The sequence below is a fragment of the Lissotriton helveticus genome, chromosome 7 (assembly GCF_964261635.1).
Source record: "Lissotriton helveticus chromosome 7, aLisHel1.1, whole genome shotgun sequence".
Classification (NCBI taxonomy): Eukaryota; Metazoa; Chordata; class Amphibia; order Caudata; family Salamandridae; genus Lissotriton; species Lissotriton helveticus.
In genome coordinates, this window is record NC_136068.1 from 1,388,726,921 (window position 1) to 1,388,748,520 (window position 21,600).

At 49.2% G+C, this 21,600-nt stretch overlaps 1 protein-coding gene across 2 annotated transcripts in view; it reads right to left on the reverse strand.

Annotated features, from left to right (window-relative positions):
* TBCD (tubulin folding cofactor D) overlaps positions 1-21,600 on the reverse strand; it is a 2,437,462-nt gene that overhangs the window by 2,369,370 nt on the left and 46,492 nt on the right. For both annotated transcript variants that reach the window (XM_078654702.1, XM_078654703.1), the window contains exon 2: positions 4,538-4,741. In XM_078654702.1, coding sequence (XP_078510828.1) covers positions 4,538-4,730 — 193 coding nt within the window. In that variant the 5' untranslated portion in view covers positions 4,731-4,741. The remainder of the gene's footprint in view (positions 1-4,537; positions 4,742-21,600) is intronic.

Genomic DNA, 21,600 nt, shown 5'->3' on the forward strand with positions numbered 1-21,600 from the left:
ATACATACAGCAGCAAGTCGAAAGGTCTAACCACTTGGAGTGCATCGCCATAATTCACTGAGCATTATGGCCCCCACATCCCCTAGGAAGAGGTTTCCTTGTTCTTATCACAGCTATCGACATCACACAGTTCATCTAAAACAACCTACAACAGGGAAAATACCCTGGAGGATCTTGTCTGCATCTTTATAAAGAGACACCGCCACAGCAGCTTGCGTGGACAGATCAAGTGGCAGTTACCAATGCCCTGAGTTGCAACAAGCCACAATTCACAACAAAAAGATAACAAAGCGCCCACAATTATCTTTAAACATGTTCCACAAGTTAGCATTCAGAACAATCTTGCAGCCATCTGGACCACTTCAAACTCCATCTCTAATGTTGAAAACCCCCTCAGGGCCTCAATCACACAGTCCAAACAGCAGCAGATACTTACACCACACTGAAACTTCGATAATCAACAGCCAGAATATTCACCCCATGGGACATCTTGGAACACATCAAAAGCAAAATCACCATTTTAACTCAGAAAAAGAAGTGTAGACACATGAAGTGGACTATGATCTTGCCACTCTAAAACAACTCATTATTATTGCTTACTACCAAAATACAATCAGCAAGGTCTCCAACAAGGGCAATCATCATTTAAAAGTCACAAAGCAGTGTATAACTCGGCAGCCTAGCTGTCAATCCTGCACTCAAAAGAAAAGTGATATGTCATCAACACATTCATCCAAAACCAGATTGACAAAATCGGAGATCACACCGAAAGCATCTTGACTCTATTCGCAGCATGAAACATTTTAACACGGATCTCTTTCAACGCCTTTATACAGTCTCTGAGAAATATCTTACCAAATAGCTCCAACACATAATTGAGGGTAAAGCAGAACTATCAATCCACTTCAGCCGAAGGTGCATCAACAAACCGGCAACCATTCAAATGGTGAACAATAATCTGCAAGTCTCAGAAGAGAGTAACACCTACCATCTCATCTTACTTGACCTCTGTGCAGCATTCAACACTGTTAACCATCTAACATTACTGACATCCTTACACACAGAATAGTGTAGAAGTGTGGCTCACCGATTAGAGCGGCAGACCCTGAGGCAGAGGTCTGGCCCGGGACCAGGGTTCAATTCCCGACGCGGCAGGGTCTTGGGCTCAATGTCCACGGACTCGATAATTCTCACCTAGGTGCCTACTCTAATCATGGGTCCCACTCTGCAACTCTGGGCAATAGCTTGCTTAATCTTCACAACGGCCCCGAAAGCGCTAGGATGCCTGGCCTCACCTTGGAGGATCCCAGTAAGGGGGCATCTCACATGGAAAGCCAGGAAGGGTTCCACAGCGGTATACAGCGCCAAGATACCTTTCAGGTGATAGTGCCCTTTACAAGTATACACACATTTACATTTACAATAGACATCCATGACAGAATCCTACAATAAGATCAGATAGTTCAGATCAAAAGGCCATCCCAAGACCATGGGTGTTTCGGAAGACCCCATCTACATGCCAGTTTTGTACAACCTAAAGATGGAATTGCGGGAGCAGAAACAGATGTCAACATTCACTAACGATAATATCAAACCACAAAATCATATGTCTGACATCTTGCAACAAAAGCATGGCTATCCGGTACATACCTCAAAAACGAACCTGACCAAGACTAAATTCACCCTTATCACTAATAGTAGCAAACAGTATTTTGAGCAGAGCTATCTAGATGAAATTAATCTAGAAGACTTTACACACTTAGACTTGGTTTCCATATAGAAAGTAGACTTCCATTTTTAAATTCACATTGTTCATAAAACTAGGATCACCTGGCATCAACTCTCCCTGCCACATAGAGGGAAACAGTAAATTTGGAATCCCCCTATTGAAATGCAGTACAAGTACTAGCACTTTACCACCTCTATGTCGGCGCTGTCCTGCACCGCAGTAAGACCCCCTCCGTCTTCTATAAAAAGTTCAGGGGTGAAACAATTTACTGTGCAAAAAAAATATTTATACATCTAATAGACAACACACCAAACAGAGTAACAGGATCTTCAGACTAGAAAACAAAGAAACGCAGGAAGAATGAAACTAGATCTAGATATCTGATGTTCTGCTGTGCCCAGAAGGCATGAAATTGCATTCCATTGAAGTTGGCCAAGCCCAAATCTCTTCTACTGTACAAAAGAGTTTAAGACACTGCTTTAATGGGTGGCTTCATTCACAATTCCTTGCCTCCTTCTCCTTTCTTGCAACCTCCCCAACCTATTGTAGTGCTAGAGACACTCTTGTGGTCTGACACCCTGTGGTGACCTTTGACTACCATTATTTTATTTGACTTTGGTGTGTTATTTTATCGTAGCCTGAATGTACAATGTCCTGCATATGTCTTGTTTCTCTTAAAGGTTTCTTTCTTATAATCTTGCAGTCTTTCAATGGAAGCTGTCATGGAGTAGGACAGGCCTGCCAAGAAGAGAACATGTGGGATGTGCATTTGAAAGCATGAGAAAGAGAGGTGTGGAATGTACTTTTTAGTCTCGAAGTGCAGTGTTATGAGCAGTGGTGCGTAAATGTGCACTGTGTTGTACATTGAGAGATGAAGTCTATGATGCTATAAGCAGTGGTGCACAAATGTGCACTGTGCTGTACACTGGGAAGAATTATTAAGTTCTTACTATTGGCTTTGACATGGCCTCACGTCGTCCTGAATTCTGACTCTGCCTGGCTTGAGATTTTTCGTTGCGCACAGACACACTTACAAGTTGTTTGGGTTAATCACGGTCAAGGATTGTTTTGCGAGAGATTGTTTAATGCACCCTGGAAGGCTTTTGTGAGCTTCGTCAAGATAAAGGCTGGAACATGTGAGAATGTAGAGGGAACGTGGGAACTCCTTCCTGCCGTGGAATGCTTGCCTGTAAGCTGGCCAGTTCCATTAAGATTCCTTGGTGCAGAGGGGAAGACTCTTGAACCTTCTAGTGTGTGTTTTGAGACTATAAAGCTGAGGGTTGTTGACAGCCAAGGTTGGGAGCCCACTTACAGAGTAGACGTGCTGCTGTAAGACAAACGGAACCTGAGTCCCAGTCGAGAGTCCAAGCCCAGCTGTGAACGGGCCCCCAAGCTTGAATTGGCAAGGATGTCGAGTGAACAATTGGGTGAGGTAACTGGTTTCGGACTAGTGCCATTATGATACATATATTACCTCTTGAAGGACGTCCAGTATATTTGCTTGAGTCTTCTCTCAGGTGGCAGGTACCTGCTATGGGATCCTGAGGATGATTAGGAATATTCTCCCTCTGTTGCCTTTTATTGCAAGGAAACTGCTGGTACAAGCATTAATCCTTTCTAGACTTGATTACGCCAATGTGCTGTACTTAGGCTCCCCGTATTCAACCATTAAAATACTACAAACTGTACAAAACTGCGCAGCACGTCTCCTTATGCGGGTCCCTAATCAGGTATCCGCAAGACCACATATCGCCTCTCTCCACTGGCTTCCAGTGGCGGAACGGATTGAGTTCAGGGCACTGTGCATCATCTATAGAACTCTCTCACCTAAGGGCCCACTGATCCTTCGATCTATCATATCTCCCTACCGTCCTGAGAGATCTCTACGCTCCGAGAATAAACATCTAGCAGTAGTCCCCAGGATACACAGATCGCAGAGCGGTGGACGCATGTTCGCATATACTGCAGCAAAGTGCTGGAACCAACTTCCTAACCACATACGCCTGGAGGACAGCTATGTGGCCTTTCATAAATTCCTGAAAACGTCTCCGTTTCCATGATTCCAGACTATTGCACGGTGATGTTTCTGCCTCTAGCAACGGGAGGCCTTATTGGTAGCCATGCACTCTAGAAATGCTTATTCATTCATTCATTCATCTCATAATATTTGCTGCTTGTTTATTCATAAGTATTATTCATGCATTTAACTGTTGCGTTTACCACGTGTGTTATTATTGCTTGCATGTGAAAATATATATCTCTATGTCATTTTGAATGCTACTCATTGACATCTGGGAAAGCCTTTCTGTTAGAGGCCATTGCATAAATAAACCCCAAGCCTTATTCTAAAAAGAGAGTCTTTGCATTTTGTAAAGTGAAACCCTTTTCTAGTTCTTGTTGTGTTTTACGTTTTGCTTCGCCGTGTTTGAGCCACCGTGTGGGAGACTCTGTATTAACTGAAAGGCGGAGCAAGACAACTATTTTCTCAGAATGCTCCCTTTACCTAGTCCATGCCCTACCCTTGGTACATCTATGCCACCTCCTGCTTATGCGCTCCACTGCTCTATAGTTAGGCTTGCACTCTATAAATTCACATTCATATATGTTTCACACAAAGCCAAACAAACCACCAGAAGGTAAAGGTGCTAATTGTTATTAACTTAGACCAGATCAATACCAATGACAGTGGAAAGCTCTTTAATTCTGGCCAAATTCCATTTTCCACAATTGTCAAAGTGTTATTAAAATGTTGCACTTGGAATACAACCAGCCAGCCTCTAGAGAAAGAAAACAAAATCTCTGTCTTACCTATGAACTTTTCAATAACCATCTCCCGGGGTACCAGGTCGGCGTACACTTCTTTGAGGTTGCAGATCAAAGCTTTAGCTTCCTTGCTCTCAGCAAAGGTTTCAAGAATGTTTCCTTGGGCAATTACATCAGGCTCATTGCCAGCCCCATCCTCCTGCTCGGAGCTGTCGCAAGGCATTTCTTCTAGAGCCATCTACTCTTTTCCTGATAACAAGAGTATTCAAAGACAAGAAAAAGAAAAAAAGAAGAGAGTTTTAGGAGGTGAACCGTTGAGAAAGAAGCAGGTAAAAAGGTACCTTCTCCTCTGCAAACAATTGTATCTTTGAGGTTGCAAATAGCAGCACATTTCTTAAATTAGGTTCTTTAAAAGAAAAGACAACTGCAGGCATGTCACGAAATTGGACACAACTCTACGGAATGTGTACACACGGTGAATATGACTTAAAATCAATATTATTGTTGGGTTTTCTGTAATGTTTGAATTCATTCATGTTTGTAGAGTTCCATGAAAGTTCCTGTAGAGAGTATCAACAGGACTTCTGGTCAGCTGTTGTCTTGATGTTCTACCTCTTACTTGTGCTTAGCTGTTCATCCATAACCCCTTTTTACAGAGCTTTTCATTTCAGACCTGTATTGGGATCATTGTTACCTATTCTCAGCAGACAATTATGACAGTAACATATTTCAGGTAAGTCTTTTTTCTGTAAAAAACAACATCACAAAATAAAATGATGGACGAAATGTTGAAACTTTTCAAACACTCACTCAGGGTTTAATCCATTGTTATTTTGCTCACCACGTCACCCCAGTTTGGACCCAGTCATATGCATATCCGTCATGACCTTGCTCCCCATGGAAATGGCCAGGCCAGGTCTTCCCTGGACTGGAAGCAAGCATCCTGGGACCGGTTTTGGGGTATCACCCCATATCAGTTAGGCAAGCTTGAATGCAGTGTGCAGCGAGCAAGGGACACATGTCTGGGCATACCCTTAGCCACTTAGGGTACTCTCTGAAACTTTCTGCATGGATCTAAGGTGAGTCTGCCTTAAAATTGTGGATGTCAGGGACTCAGTAAATGAGCTTTTTCGTGTGAATTAAGCCTCTGCCACGTGACATGTCAAAGTCACAAACTTTGGGACTGTGTTTTTAATGGCTTTGACAATTTGAGAGCTACTTGAAAGCCTCATGTAAAAATTACACTGAAGAACAAGCCATGAACTGTTTTCTCACTAACGAGCAATGATTTGGAAGACATGTTTCTCACATGCGCAAAAGACAGGATCAAATCTACAAATGCCTCAAGGAGAGATTAAACTTCTAATGCAACATCAACTATGAATAGTACACACCCAGAATGGTGTGTTAGATCCCTAGGGAGTTGATGGATGACTATATTACATGCTTGAAGCAGTTAGAGACTTGTGTGTTCCACCTTCATCAACAACCAGACTGAGAATAATAATTAAGACAATGCTCCCCATCACTCAACAATAAACTTTTGAAGACATTTTTAACCATTCCAGAAATGTTCGTGTTTGCTAGGAGATCGTTTCATATATCAAAGAATGTGGGGATACATATTCCCTAGAAACTACACAACAAAAGTAAAGGTATTCTTCTGCTAGGAGAGACCATTATCAGGAACGCGGTTGATATGTGCCATGCCTATACACGGCCTCAGTTGGAGGTGGCAAAAAGGGAAAAAATCCTTTTTTATAAATAACTCTCATCCACTAGAATAGTGGCATGCTGCATCATCGGGTTTACCGTGACCCCTAAAAGTCATGGTGTGCTCTACCGTGTTCCAGGGAGTATTACTTTAAGCCATATATTTCGTGCTTTACAGGTACTTTTGGATAGGCAAGTATAAACTGTGTTCATGCCTTAAACTGAACATGCATGCCACATTAAATTTTCACCGGGGGACTACTCAGAAAATAAACTCACCATGACAAATGCGGAGGACCTATAAATGCCAGTAGCGTAGGGCCAAAACATGTTGCTGCAATAAGGGTCATAGGACCATAGTATCCTCAATGCCCCTTTCATAGTTATTTTCAATCTTTCTCATACGCCCCACTTATACCTTGGGAGTGGCGGAAACACTTTTATTTAGAAGTAACACCATTCCTAGATAGTAATATACAAAGAGCTCCCTGAAAAATGGTCGAGCTCACCCTGAATTTTAGGGCTCATACAATGTAGTGCAGTGGTGTGTAGTTCATGGAAATAGAGTGGAGTAAAGTCTAAGAGTGCAGTACAGTGTTGTACAGTGAATATGATACAGTGGCATAGAGTGGGATAAAGTGTAATAGAGGGGAGTATAGTGCAGAGCAGTGGAGTACACCGGAGTGGGGTTGCGTAGAGTGGAGTAAAGTATCAGAGTGCAGTGGCCTGTCGTAAACTATACAGACTTGGAGTGCAATAGAGAGGAGTGGGGTAGCACACAGTCAAGTAAAGTGTCATAAATTAGAGTACTGTGTTGTACAGTAGAGAGCAGTTGTGTGTCATACAGTGTTGCTGTGTAAATCTGACTTAAGTTTTAAGTTGCCCATGTGACACCATACTTTTTTTCTTTAAATCTTTTTTATTAACTATGCTCATATCAGACAAGTTTACAATAAAATGGTCAAATGGCATAGGATAGAACATCAGTATACAACACCCAGCAGGGCCAGACTTGACCAGTCTAAGCCTTCCGAATAACCCCCCCCCCCCATCTGGTCCACCCCCTATGTCTCTGTATTTCTGCCACAGCCCCACAAATCTTTCTCCATTTTTTATTGCTCCCCCTGTTTTTGTAGATGGTTTCCTCCGCTTTCTGGCACCAGTCTAGATCCCGCACCCACCGATCCCACTGCGGTGGAGCCCGCGCCCCCCCACTCGCTGGCTATATTTCTTTTTGCAACCCCCGCTGCCAGCAACAGCCAGAGCTCTCAATATCTGGTCCATTCCGTGGCCCCCTTGATCATTTCACAACCACCTGGGTTCCCTCGGTACCGGTGAGCCCACCACCTCTGCCATTGTATCCGTGACCTTGGTCCAGAAGGGCATCATGCCCTCTGGGCACTCCCATAAGATATGGAAGAAGGAGCCTTCCTCCTGACATCCCCTCGCACAAAGGGCTGATTGACACCTACCCCACGAGAACAAATGGGTGCGAGGGTAAAACACGCAGTGTAATAGCTTAAGCTGCACTAAACTGAACCGGACTCGGACCGCAACCTCCCGAGGGCTCTGCAGGGCGTCTTGCCAATCCTCATCCGCCAGTGCACCCAAGTCGAGGTCCCACTGCGCCCGCAGCGGCCCCAAAGGGTCTGGCATGTTGTTGATGAGCTTACGATAGATTGTCGAAGTGGGCTTCTCAGGGATGGGATCAAGGAGTAAGTGATCCTCCAGGGGAAAATATTCCGGGATAGATGTGCCTCTCTTAATCTGTGCACTCAGAGCATGCATAAGGCGCAGGTATTGGTACCACTACGACTAGTGCATGTTGTATTCTTTCTTCAGATAGTCAAACGAGCGAGGGGTGTCCCCCTTCCACACATCCCCTAGGTATTCTATGCCAGTTAGCTTCCACCCTCAGAACTCCACCAATCGGGACACCTCTGCCATTTGTTCACCAGTCCATAGGGGGGTGCGACCTGTCAAGGAGCCGGACCACACCAGAAATGTATTTGCCTCCCTCCAACAGCACACTATCCCCCTAGTGTGCGAGGGCCAGTCCACTCGGGGCCTGCGGGCATATAGCAATGAATCGCAGTTCCCACCAGGCATCACCAGCCGGTCCACCCTGTAGGCCGGCTCCGCTCGGAGTATACACAGTCGTTAATCACCTGCAACTGGGAGGTCCAATAATAGAGCTGCACGTCTGGGAGGGCCAGCCCCCCATCGTACACCCCTCGTGTGAGCTTACGTAAATCTATCCGGGGATTGCCCCGTCCCAGAGCAGGGTCCGCACTGCCTGGGATATCCATTTAAAGACCTGTGGGTGTTCGAAGAGACTCACGGACACCGGAGCTCGGGGTAAAGACGGCTTTATTCATTTATATGAACGTTTCTTCTGGATCGTCTTTCGGTAGTATCGCAGTGGCATGTCCGTATCTTCGGAGAGCCGGTCCAGGCGTTTCAGTGCTCAGACTCTTCGGTGTTCCCTGGGGATTCTGGAACTGGTAGGCCACCTCTCCTCCGGATATCTCATTGTCCCGTCCAGTGTACCGGGGAAGAAAGAGATTGTGGTTAGGATGGGGCAGTGGCTCGTGCACAGGGAAGGGGGTGTGACACACACGTGCAGTTAACCAACCCAGATTCCAGTGAATGGGTCGTGAGGGTAGGGGTTTCCGCTAGGAATGGTCGGTGGTTCAGGGAGGCTTACTCCATCTACGACCCGCCCAGCCCGCAAAGCGTGACCGTACCTGCTCAAGCCACACTTCCCGGGAAGTGTGGCAGGGCGCAGAGCCTCTCCGTTGGCCTCCTGGCTTGTCGCAGACGTCTCGTGCCGGTCTCCGCTCTTCCCCGCTCTTCTCCTCGTCTCCCCGACTTGCCTCCTCTGTCTCCCACCGGTCTCTGCTCGCCTCCTCCGTCCTCCGATGGTCTCCGCTCGACTCCTCCGCTCGCCTCCTCCTTCCTCCGATGGTCTCCGCTCGACTCCTCTCCTCCGCTCGCCTCCTCCTTCCTCCGATGGTCTCCGCTTGATTCCTCTCCTCCGCTCTCTCCCCAGTCTCCTTCGCTTGCTCCGTACTCCCAATCCGCTCCTTCCTCACGCCAATCACCTCCGGGTGTAATACACACCTGCTGGTTCTCTGGGCTGGGTTTTACCATGGACGGGAGGGTGTGGTTCGGGTCCAGCTCCGCCCAATTAAAGAAACATGGTTCCAACGTTACTTCTGGTCCATGTATGTACACGGCGTCTGGTGTCTTCCAGGACTTGGTGTGCTGTATAAAGAGAGGGGACACAGGTAAGCCTGGCGGGTCCGGGTCCCCCTCGTTACAAGACCCCATGCGGTATTAAGTAGGGCGTGTTCTGCAAGATGTAGAGAAGGCGAGGCAATGCGAGCATCTTGAACATAGCGGCGCGCCACGCAATGGTGAGGGGCAGTGAGCGCCAGTGGCCCACGTTCGTCGCCAGGCGCTTCAACTGGGGCTCCAGGTTTCTCTAGTCACGTACACCCCAAATACTTGAAACCATCCAATGCTATCTTCGCGGGGCATCTAGTCGGTACCCGCGGAATAGGGCCCGAGATGGGGAATATTACTGATTTCGCCCAGTTTATTTTGTAACCCGAGTAGCTGCCAAAAAGCTCAAAGAGGTGAAGCGCCTGTACCATCGACTGGTAAGGCCGAGCCATATACAACACTATATCGTCCGCATAGAGGCTAATGCGCTCTTTCCAGTCGTCATTCAGAGCCAAGCTCCAGAACGACCTCTTCCTCCTGATCCAGTGAGCCAACGGCTCCAGAGCGAGGGTGAATAGCAGGTGGGACAGGGGGCAGCCCTGCCGTGTGCCCCGCCTGAGAGCAAAGGCTCTGGAAACCGTCCCATTGACCCGCACTCGCGCCATCGGCTGCTCACATAGGAGATTCACCCAACAGCAGAAAATATGGCCCAAACCCAAACGCTGCAATACCATGAAGAGGTACGGCCATTCAATACTATCAAAAGCCATTGAGGCGTCCAGCGCCATCAATGCTGTCTGCTCTTCCCCTACTCCTTCCATCATGTAGAGCACACAAACAGGCACCGCAGGTTATGCCTGGTGCTCCTGCGCGGCATGAAGCCAGACTGGTCAATGTGTAACAGATCCGGCAGGACTGGCAGCAGTCTGTCGGCCAGGACCTTAGCCAACATCTTCGCTTCGATGTTGATAAGCGAGATTGGTCGATACGAGGAACACTGATCAGCCGGTTTACCTTCCTTATGGATAACCACGATCGAGGCCTCCCTGTGGTCGGTCGGCAGCGTTCCCGCCTGCCGCGCTTCAAGGTACATTAGCAGTATGGGGCCTGTGACGACATTTGCCTGTCTCTTAAACAGTTCTACTGGTAGCCCGTTCGGGCCTTGCGCCTTCCCGAACTGCAGGGCATTGAGCGCCGCTCCTACTTCCTCCCCGATAAGGTCCCCCTCTAAACAGTCCCTCTGCTCCTGAGACAACGTGGGCAGGGCAAAGTCATGAAGAAATTCCTCACAATCCCTCTCCGTTCTTGTGCAGACCGGGGTGTAGATCTCTTCGAAGTGCGAGGCAAATTCCCTTTGCTACACCCATGCTAGTGGACACTAGGGAGCCCGACGCGTCCCGCACCGCCGCCACCCAAGTACGCTCTCTGTCTCTGCATTCGAGCTAGGCCAGGAGCTTCAGCGCCTTATCACCAACTTCATACAACCGGTGTTGCGTGGCCAGATAATATGCGCGTGCCTCGCCCTCTGATAGAGCCCTAAGCTCCTTCTGTTTAAGCTCCAACGTGTGACCAAAGTCACTGGCAGTCTTGGTGTCAGATCTACTGCCCAGCGCCTCTATCTCGCTTTCTAACTTCTTAATCTGTATGGACTCCTCCTTCTTTTTAGCCCCAATCAAGGCCTGTGCCTGACCCCTCAGGATGGTTTTGTACGCTTCCCATAATGTGACATGAGATGCCACTGACCCCATGTTCTCTTCAAAGTACAATTGGGAGCCCTCCCTTAGTTTGTCCCCTAGTTCGTCATCCCGGAGGAACCATGGATTAATCCGCGGGAACGCTGCCTTGTTTACCACCGGACCCGTCAATATGACGCTGACTGGGGAATGGTCCGAGAGCCCTCGGGCCAGTATATGGGGTTCTGAATTCTCACCTAACTGATCTATTCGTGCCAGCAGGTAGTCCAGCCTGGAGAAAGATCCATGCCGGGCCGAGTAAAAGGTATACCGCCTATGTGAAGGGTGGTGGGCCCTTCATGTCCTCCAGTCCCAAGGCCCCTGCAAATCCCTGCAGTCCCTCCTCTCCCTTAAAACCCTGCCCCCCACCCGATCTATCCATGCCAGCGTTCATGTCTCCCCCCACCAAGAGGGTCCCCGAGGGGAGGTCAGCCAGGAAGGAGCTCAGCCGTGAGTAGGTTGTGGAGTGCACGCCCGGCGGGAGATAACAGGAACACAATACCACCGTCCGCCCCCCCCCCACCTACCCGCCACTGTCCCCATACATCCTGCATCATCCGTCCAGACCCCAAAAATCCCCAAAGGGAGGGCCTTCCGCAATAGAATACCTACACTCCTAGACCCGGATGTAAACCCCAAGTGGGCAACCAATTTATACCCAAAGCAGTCCAATGCCCTGCAGCTGTTGCCGCGCAGGTGCGTCTACTGCAGGAGAATCACATCGGGAGAGTGCCTCTTCAGGTGTTACAACACTAGAGTCCATTTGATTTTGTTGCCCAATCCATGGACATTCTATGTCCAAACCTTAACCTGTGTCTGGGTACCCAAATGGAAGTTTAGACCGTCACCTCCACGAAGGAGCCCCGCTGTATCGCAGTGTGCCACGACCGCTCTCCCCTGCAAACCATGCGTCTTGATAGTGAGCAAAAGAAAACTTTCCTCAGTAAACAAACCACCTCCCACCGCAGTTCACCCCAGCTCCCCAACACCCAACTCCCACCTCCCTGCCGCCCTTCCTGGTGAGCCCCCAACCACCCACCAAAAAACACGCAGAGTGCCTGTTGTTCCCGTTACCGCAACAAAAAACCATCTCAGAGGAAACGTGAAACCGCTGACCCAAGAAAGATGCACACATCAAGTGTCGAATCCATCACCCCCCCCTGTTGAACCTCACAAGCGGCGCACATAATGCATCACACTCCCACCACCCGGCCTATTTTCCAGTATAGGGCTAAAACTATGTATGACACAACCGTACACTCCCGCTTGGGACAGAGAGATGTCCCCACTTTGTCATTCCCCCCCCCCTCCTGGCAGGGGGCCAAACAGCCGACCACCCGCCCCTCCAACCCAGTGTCAAAAGGCCAATCCGGGCCCCTGGTCAGGCCCGCTAATATCTTCAGTCACTCCCCCGTCATCCTCTCACCATCGCTGGAGGCCCGCTCAGCCACCGGGGCTGCCCCACGATCCCCTCTGTTTGGCGGCCCCTTTTGCCGTCTTCCTTAACGACCAACTTTGCGCCAGCCCTCCAGCCAATCTGCCGCGTCCACCGGAGGGTCGAAGAAATAGGCCTGATCACCATCGAGGACCTTCAGCCGCGCCAGGAACAGCATCATGTACTTCACCCCTCTGTCCCGTAGAGCCTTCTTCACTCCATCAAAGTAGCGCCGCTGAAGCTGCACCCGGGGCGTAAAATCCAGAAAGAAGCGGATGATGGCGTTGTCCCTATGGAGGTCCCCATGCTTGCGCACCGCCTGCAGTATGGCATACCAGGAGGCGGAAGTTAAGGATACGGGCTATAACCGTGCGTGGGGAGGGGCCCCCGGCTTGGGCCTGCCGCCCAGGGCTCTGTGCGCCCGCTCCACGGAAAAGAAATTAGAGAGTTGCTTCGGCTTCAGGTGGTTTAAGATCAGGTCCTCCACAAAGAAGTCAGTCGAGAGGGCCCCTCCAGTCCCTCCGGCACCCCCACTATGCAAATGTTATTACGCCGAGCCCGTCCTTCCTGGTCCTCCAAGCGGGCATGAATGTCAGCTTGGTTCTTTGAAGCGTGGCTACCTGCTCCTCCAGTCTCTTTGTCTTCCCCTCGAGCCCATTGATGCCCATCTCCGCCACCGCAACCTTGTCGGACATTTTCCGAAAGTCCGCCCGCAGGAGGTTCACCTCTTCAGTCACGGAGTCCAGCTTGGGCTCCATCGTGCCTCGAAAGTCCCGGATGGCCCTCATTATGTCCTTCAGGGAAGTGTCGGGGGGCCCCCGTCATAGTGATCGTCCTCTTGTGCACCACCGGTCGCACCTGCCTCCCGGTTCACTGCCACCGTATACTTAGCGATCTGATTAGTTTGGCCCAGAGTCCTATTTAGACCCATGATGCTACCAAGGCCAGGGCAGACCCGGGCACCAGCAGTCCAGGGAGCTCCAGTTAGGACCGTGCTCGCTGCAGCGGCCCCCACCACTCTCTCGCACCCGGCTCACCACCGGGCTCTTTGACCAAGTATGTCCAGCGCGCCCCACAGGCCATTACTAGTCCAAGGCAGTGTGTCACTGCTGCCAGCCACCACTTTCACCTGCCACGCTGTGCCACTTATAGACTGCTACCAGATTCAAGCTTTCAGCCAAGGCGTAGGCCCAACCACTGCCCGCTCGCCTTAAGGGCTGCTCCTCTGCGAGAATCGCTCCCCGCCAGGCCAGAAATGCAGGACTCCCCAGCAATCAGGCGCCTAACCGCTCCAGGCCTCTGAGCTGCACCACTTGTTGGGCCGCAGGGAGCCACGCGCCGGTAAACCCCCGGTAGCTGCGCAGCTCCTCACTCACCGCCCGGGCTGCACACACTGGAAAGGCGGGCCCAGCCACACCGCAGGGGCCAGCTCCTACTCCACGATCAGGCCAGGGAAGAACCGCCGACACCGGGAGCCTCCGCTCACCACACATGGGCGGGCCTTAGTTATATTTTGGGCCATGTACAACGTTTAATGCAGTGGTACATGGTGATGGCAAGCCAACATATGAATGGGTAATGTACATTATTGGAAAATGAAAAGGCAGCCCAGCATATTGTTTTTAACTACCCTGTGGCTGTGTTCTGTGTTTGGGACAAAAAGATAAGTAGTAGGTTGTATTGTAGTTCTCCATCTATTACCACGCTATATTTTTTACATATTTTTAATATGTTTATGGAGTACTGTGCTAATACCTAGTAAGTACATGCTTTTTTTAGGAAATGCTTTTTTTAATTAAAAAACATTTAAGTTGCACAGTATTTGTGCAGTTTTTTTTAGGTTTTTTTACTGTCCTCCGTACACTTGTCATAAATGATGTCCTAAATATTGTCATAGAACATGTCATGATAGATGCAATATGGGAGGTCATAAGCAGTGCATGGAGGGGCGCCAGTTATACTATCCTCTGCTAACAATAACTGGTGGATTTCTGACAGCTTCCCACAGTGACAGAGTAGCTACGGGAGATGCTCGATGAGCAGGTGTCACTGGAAGAGATTGGTGAGGCTATTACATCCCTAGTGACGGGGAAAACCCCAGGACCAGACAGGCTGCCGTCCAAATATTACAAAGCGTACAAGGTCTCGCTGGTGCAGTGCCTTGGAACAGTATTGGCTACGGCTCTAGACGCGCAGCAACTCCCTCCCTCTATGCACGAAGCGTATTTGGTTTCCATGTTGAAGCCGGGCAGAGATCCGGGGAGATGGGCTCCTATCGGCCCCTGACTCTACTCAACAATGACTATAAAATCCTTGCAAAGGTACTAGCTGACAGGCTGGCGCGTGCAGGTCTAGGGTTGGTCCATGCAGATCAAAATGGTTTTGTGCCAGCGAGTAACACCTTGCTTAATCTGCGTCGATTCTTCCGCATGGCCACTTATGCAGCGGAGGAGTGGCCCAGAGCAGGCAGTCTTGTATTAGACTTGGAGAAGGCCTTCGACTCCCTGGAGTGGCCTGATCTGTTTGCGGTACTTGCAAAATTCAACCTGGGCCCAGAGTTCATTCAGCTAGTGCGCCTTCTTTATACTGGCCATACTGTGAGAGTCAATGGAGCCGTTAGCGGAAGCGCTGCGCTCCCAGTTGGCAGACGGGATATCCCTGGGGGACGCCACCCATCAGGTGTCGCTCTATGCGGACGATCTCCTCATTTATCTCACAGATATTGACGTGTTACTGTGCAGCTGGCCCAGCTGCCTGAAGATTTTGCTGCACTTTCAGGGCTGAAAGTAAATGCAGTTAAGTCCTGCCTCTACCCCTTCAGAGAAGGCTTTGCGATCCGGGCATCGCTATAGGCGGCACCCTAGTGCGTTGGACGCCCGATACGTTTCGATATCTGGGACTCCAAATATACCGCTAATTGCAAGATCTTTATAATGGAAACCTTGGAAGAGCGGTGACGTCCATTAAGTCGCAGATGCGATTCTGAAGCACGCTGCCGCTGGCTGTGACGGGCAGGATAGCACTCACCAAAATGGTGATACTCCCGCGGTTCCTATATTACTTTACAAATCTACCCATGCATATCCCGGCCTCCTTTTTCGCTACCTTTGAGAGACAGCTTAGGGTCTTCATCTGGGGTAGTGCTAGACACAGGATGACGCAGCCCCCTGCTTCGAACATTACTACCTGGCCTCTCAATTACAGTGAATAGCGCAGTGGTTATCAGATAGCAACTGCACAGACACAGCAACTGCGCGGCCGCCCTACCCCATAGAGCAGTTAGTCCGACTGTTTCACCATGGGGCATGACCACGTCTGCCGGAGCCTCTGCTCCTTGCGGTAGCCGACAGCTGTTTTCGTAGGAGCTTGTTTCTGATGCACAGTGTAATCCCCTATGCACCGGCGATACCTCGGGAAGGCACTCCCAGTGGACAATCAGTACTGACGACATTCTTAGGGAATGGCATGACAAAGGCATCCACACCCTTGATGACTTCTACCATGAAGGGATACTCATACCCTATGCAACCCTCGTGGACAAGGAGGGGCTTCCGCCCCAACAATTTCTCACTCACCGCGCACAGCAAAATGGTGAGATGTCACGTCAGAGCTACGTGCGCATCTCACCATGCAATACCTACATGTCATTGGCGGGGCAGGCACTTGACGCGTTGGTTTGCAGCCTCACTCCGCACTCACTCGGCATTAAACCTTGACACGTTGCGCCACAAGTGGGATTTAGACCTGGGTAGCCAGCTCCCAGACAAGCAATGGGTCATGGTGCTTGAGAGCCCCACACGCATCCCCAGAAACATGCGCTTCAGGCATATACAGCTTTACATAGTCCACAGAGCATACCTCACGCTGTCGAAAATCAATCAGTACTTCAACCACAGAGACGCAGCATGTCCGAGATGTGGAGAGGTAGGGGCCAATCTACTACACTTGTTTCTTGTTTGCCCCAGGGTGGAGGAATACTCGAGAGAAGTAGCTACTCTGCTGCACAAGTCACTGACTGGGAACTGCCCTTCACTTGGCCCACATATTTGTTACATAAGTTTCATAGAACGCCCAGCACGTAGGTCACGTCCAGATTCGTAGTTCTGGGATTGATAGTGGCCAAGCGACTGATTGGTAAAAGATGAAATGCGCCTGACCCCCCACACATACTAGCTTGGCGCCACTCTATGCTGGCGTGGTCCAAAGCGGAAAGCCTAGCTATTAGGCCTGAGGAGACCCAGGGATTGCGCAAGGTCCCCATTGCCACATACTGGGACACAATCTACCTGGCACTACAACACAGCTCAGATAAACCACCCATGGACCACTCCGGTGTGCCAGCCTTGGGCAGTGATTAGTTCTTTAGGTAGCAGCTTGGGCGCCGCACAGCTCTTTTGCTGGCAGACACAACCTATCAGTGACACATAGCTAACACACACTCTAGACATGGGGTAGCAGCTAGGCACTGCTAGACATGTGAGCTGTAGACCATACTCTGTATGGCAGCACCGGAAAGTGGCTGCGGGTTCTATGTTTGGTTGTCGACAGCGTGCATTCTTCTCTTTCCTTTCCACCCCTCTCTTTTATATGCACAGTTTATTTTTAGTTTCCGTTCAACAGTGAGTCTCTTATTGGCACTTCACTGCAGATGCACGCCAGAGCTCCTGCTGGCTCTATGGGACAGTACACTCACATGCGTGCGATTACGGACACACCGCCAGCATTGGTACCTTAATGGACACTAAATTTGTGGATAATGATATGTCTATTATGTCTTCTTACCGTCCTTTTCTCTCTGTTCTGTCACTCTTTGTTCGTTTACTGGTACAGGCTGCGCATGTGTCTGTTAGACTCATTCTGGACTACTTCGTACACTGCCCCGTGCAAGTACTATACAACTATGCTGTGCCTTATGTGTCAATTGTACAGCCCAAAGCTGCTTGTTTTTTGGGTTTTTTTTGCAGAAGGGTTTTACTGTACTACTCAAAAATCCAATAAAACAGATTCACAAAAACAAAAAAAACTGGTGGAGTTCTGTAGTTTCTTTAAGTTCAAAACTTTAATATTGTCACTGACATTCACCTAACTATAACGTTACTTTAACCTTAACCTTTGTTTTTTCTAGTGAACTTCTTTGTTTTTGTTTTTTTTAACAAAAGTAATATTTTATTACCATTCCTAAAGTGAACAGCCATTGGCCCTGTGCTGATAGATCCTGCAACAAACTACCCCCCCACCCCACCCCCACAGGCAACAGACCCCACGCTCTGCATGGCTTTCAGCTGTGCACAAAAGGGCAGTGGCAACAGGGCCTGGCCTGCGGCCAACCACCCACAGGCAGTCAACCACAAGCTGTACATGGCTAATGGTTATGCGCAGCAAGGCCGTGGCAACAGGGCCTGGCTCCGGGCACCCCACCGGGACGCAGCCAAACACACTCCGCCCTGCCGTTTGTCGTTCATGGTGTGGGGTTGGCCACAGGACCTGGTAGCCAGGCCCTGCGTCCAACATGCCGCAGGCTGTCATCTGGAAGCAGCGAACCACACACCATGGACAGCTTTTGCTCCTGCATGGGGTTAGTCGGTGGGCCTGTATTGCAGCCAGGCCCTGCTTCCAACCCACAGCAAGCCAACCCCACGCTTCGCACAGCCTTTGGCCATGTGCAGAGAGGGGTTGATCACATGGCTTGGTGTGCCGCCAGAACCTGTGGCCAAACCCTCAGCAGCAGCCTGCCAACCCCATACCACACACAGCCTTTGCCATGCGCACTGTAGAGTTCACAATGGGGCCCCATGGACCCCATCCCATGGGGCCAAAGCATATATAATAAGAGAAGGAGGACGTGCTCCCACCCCCTCGGGCCAAAATTTAAAGTGTGGTGGTGCGCAGCCCCCCTCAGCAAGCCTCAAAACACGCTAGGGACCCCCATCCCCAAGGGACGTACTGTGTGTTTCTTTAAATGATGAGGGGGGCCACGTGGAGCCCACTGCCCGAGTCTCATTGTGGAGAAGCGTGGCTCAGTGGGTGGAGAAGCGTGGCTCAGTGGTTAGAGGCGGCAGACCCGGAAGCTGAGATCGACCGTGGACCAGGGTTCGATTCCCTGCCTCGGCGGGTCTCGGGCTCAAAATTCCACGGACTCGACAATTCTCGCTCTGGTGCCTACTCAACTCACGGAGTCACACTCTGCGACTCTGGGCAATAGCTTGCTTAATCTCCACTACGGCCCCTCGCGGCGGGATGCCTGGCTTTCACCTTGTGGATACCCTGCCGGGGTTTCTCACAGGGGAATACCAGGACGGGTTCCCTAAGCAAGCGCCGGGACGCTCACGGGCAGCCGTGCGCTTTACAAATCCAGCACATTTACATTTACATTCATTAAGCCCTAGGGAGCATTCCCGGAGGGCCTCTTTCTTTTTTTAAACCGGAGGGAGCCTATATGCCCCCCTTCATGAGCCTCATTTGGCCCTGGGCATCTCATACCCTGGGGCCCTATGTATTTTAAAGGGGAGTGGGGGGCACGTGCCTTATTAGCCACTGGGGACCACATCCCCATGGGCTTTTTTTCATAAAAGGGATGGTGTGCGTTACTAATAACTTTGGTACCGTTTACCGAATCTCCACAAACATTTCTACTTTTTAACTAGTTTGCCATGGAAAGTTTCAGGGTGATCTATCAAGCGGAACTGAGAATAAAGTGGGTCCCAAAATAGGTTTTCCCCATTCACTTTTCAATACGAATTTTAGACACCGCTACAGCACAAACCACTAAACGGATTTACACAAAATGAGGCAGAAAGCTAGATCTTAGTCCAGAAAGATTTGGTGTAAATCCGTTCAGTAGTTTTGAGCAACAATGCTAAAACACTTTCTATATCTAGGGACGTGAAGCCTTTGCGGATACAACAGATCTCCTGTTGAGATATGATTGTCATCACATACACAAGGAAATGGTGGCAGCCATCTAAAGACTCTGAATTCAGTTTATTAAATTCTGCTGCAAATCTTTGGGCTGTCGCACCGGTTTATTTAAAAACCCCTGGTGTGGGCCAAGGTCCAGGGAGGCAACACATTTTTTGGGGGAGGCGCACGGCCCCTCTCCCCGAGCATTTAATGGCTCTGGGGACCCCATCCCCCAGGACCAGCTCACTTGCTGTGTCTCAGCCCCGGGACACAGTGGTTTCCCTGCCCACAACGGGGACTCATCTGCTATGGCGGAGGAGCAACACCCCCAACCCTGCCAGCAGCCTCAAAAGTTGAAAAAATAAAACAGGTTTATTATCATTTTATTTTTCAACTTCTAAGTGTACAGTCTCGGAGGGGGGGTGGTGGGCACTGCTATCAGTGAGCATGTTGGTTTAGCCGGCAGTCTTGCATGAAAGCAGCGGCAACAACTGTTTTTTTGTTCGTTGTTTTTTTAAATTTTGTTTAAATCTTTTTTATTGGCATTTTTATTATCATCTTTGAAACCAAGGCCAGGGGCTTGAATGATCCAAAGGGACAGAGCACCTATGTAACTTAATAATTAAAACCTAAATTTCCCTTTGAAATCATTTTACACACTTATTCTTTCATACTGCAATCATACCAATCAATATCTAAAGTTCCACTTCTCCCCCAACTTTACTTCGGAAAAACAGCCCAGCAGAGACCCTGGAGTAAGCTAGGCCTGCATACAGACAGAGCCAATAATATTGTGCTCCGGGTGACAGGCAGAAAGAGTGAATGTATGCTCTCTTTCCACCATTTGCACAAAAGGACAACCGAGACGTGTTCCGGTTGGGTCCACGCATGAAATCATCGATATTTTGCCATAACCATCTAATATCTGAGAGGGGCTGATTTAACTGGAATTGAGTGCATAGAAATACATTGTCCTTTCAATCAAGAAAAAGGAAAAATAAAGAGTCCGGTACCACATCAAATCGCTGAAGAGTGCATCTCCGAATTCACATAGGAGCCACACCTTCCCGAGTGCTGTAGCACCGGTGTATTATAATTGTCTCTTGTAGTTTCCTGTCCAGGGAGGTTGTTCATTTATGAATTAGTGTCCACCTGACAACCCAGGTGGTTTTAACAGTTTTATTTTATTGTATTATTGTTTATAATGATATCTATTTTTATTGTATATTTTTATCTGTGTGTGATCTGATCTATTAACACCTTGACCGCGGCGCCGTAGCCGCGCCCTGTGCTGGACATTCCAGAACAGGGCGCGGTCATGACGGAACCGTTCCGTCATCAGCACAGCTCAGCCGTGACTGATGACGGAACGGTTCCGTCATCAGCATCGAAGGGGTTAAATAGGCACAGAAGTGCTTACACACACTGATTGGAGCTTTTATTCGTAAACTTGGGTGATAAGTGGAACATTAGATATTCATTGGTATGATTGCAGTATGAAAGAATAAGTGTGTAAAAGGATTTCCAAAGGGAAAATGTGGCTTTAACTATTTTTACTATCATACAACATGAACAGTGCTCTAGATACCCCCTTGTATGAGGGGGCGTGGTTCTTGGACTCTTGCAATGGACTACCATGTAACTCAAAAGTCATACATGATGGCGAATTTGTACATGTTCTATTGACTAACGCTGCCACATACACACTGTACGTTGTCGGGATTTTTTCCTAAAACTGTGCAAAATGCTAAAAAGTTTAATAAAAAGATTTAAACAAATACAACATGAACAGCGCATTGACACCATGTTTAACAACTTCAAAGCAATGCAGTTCAGGGTATAAACCGGTCCTGGGAAGCTTGATTCCGGTCCAGGGAAGACATGGCTTGGCAGTTCGGGCTGGACTGTTTCCATGAGGCACAGGGTCAGACTGATTTGCATATGGCCATGTCTGAACTGGGGTGGCGGAGTGAGCTAAAGCACGGTGATGGATTAAACCCAGATCAGTTGACTGGGGGTGAGTGTTTGTATTGTCAACGCTCCGTCCATCACCACCTTTGGTTTTTCTTTGTTCGCCCTAAGTTGGCAGGGTATGCTCA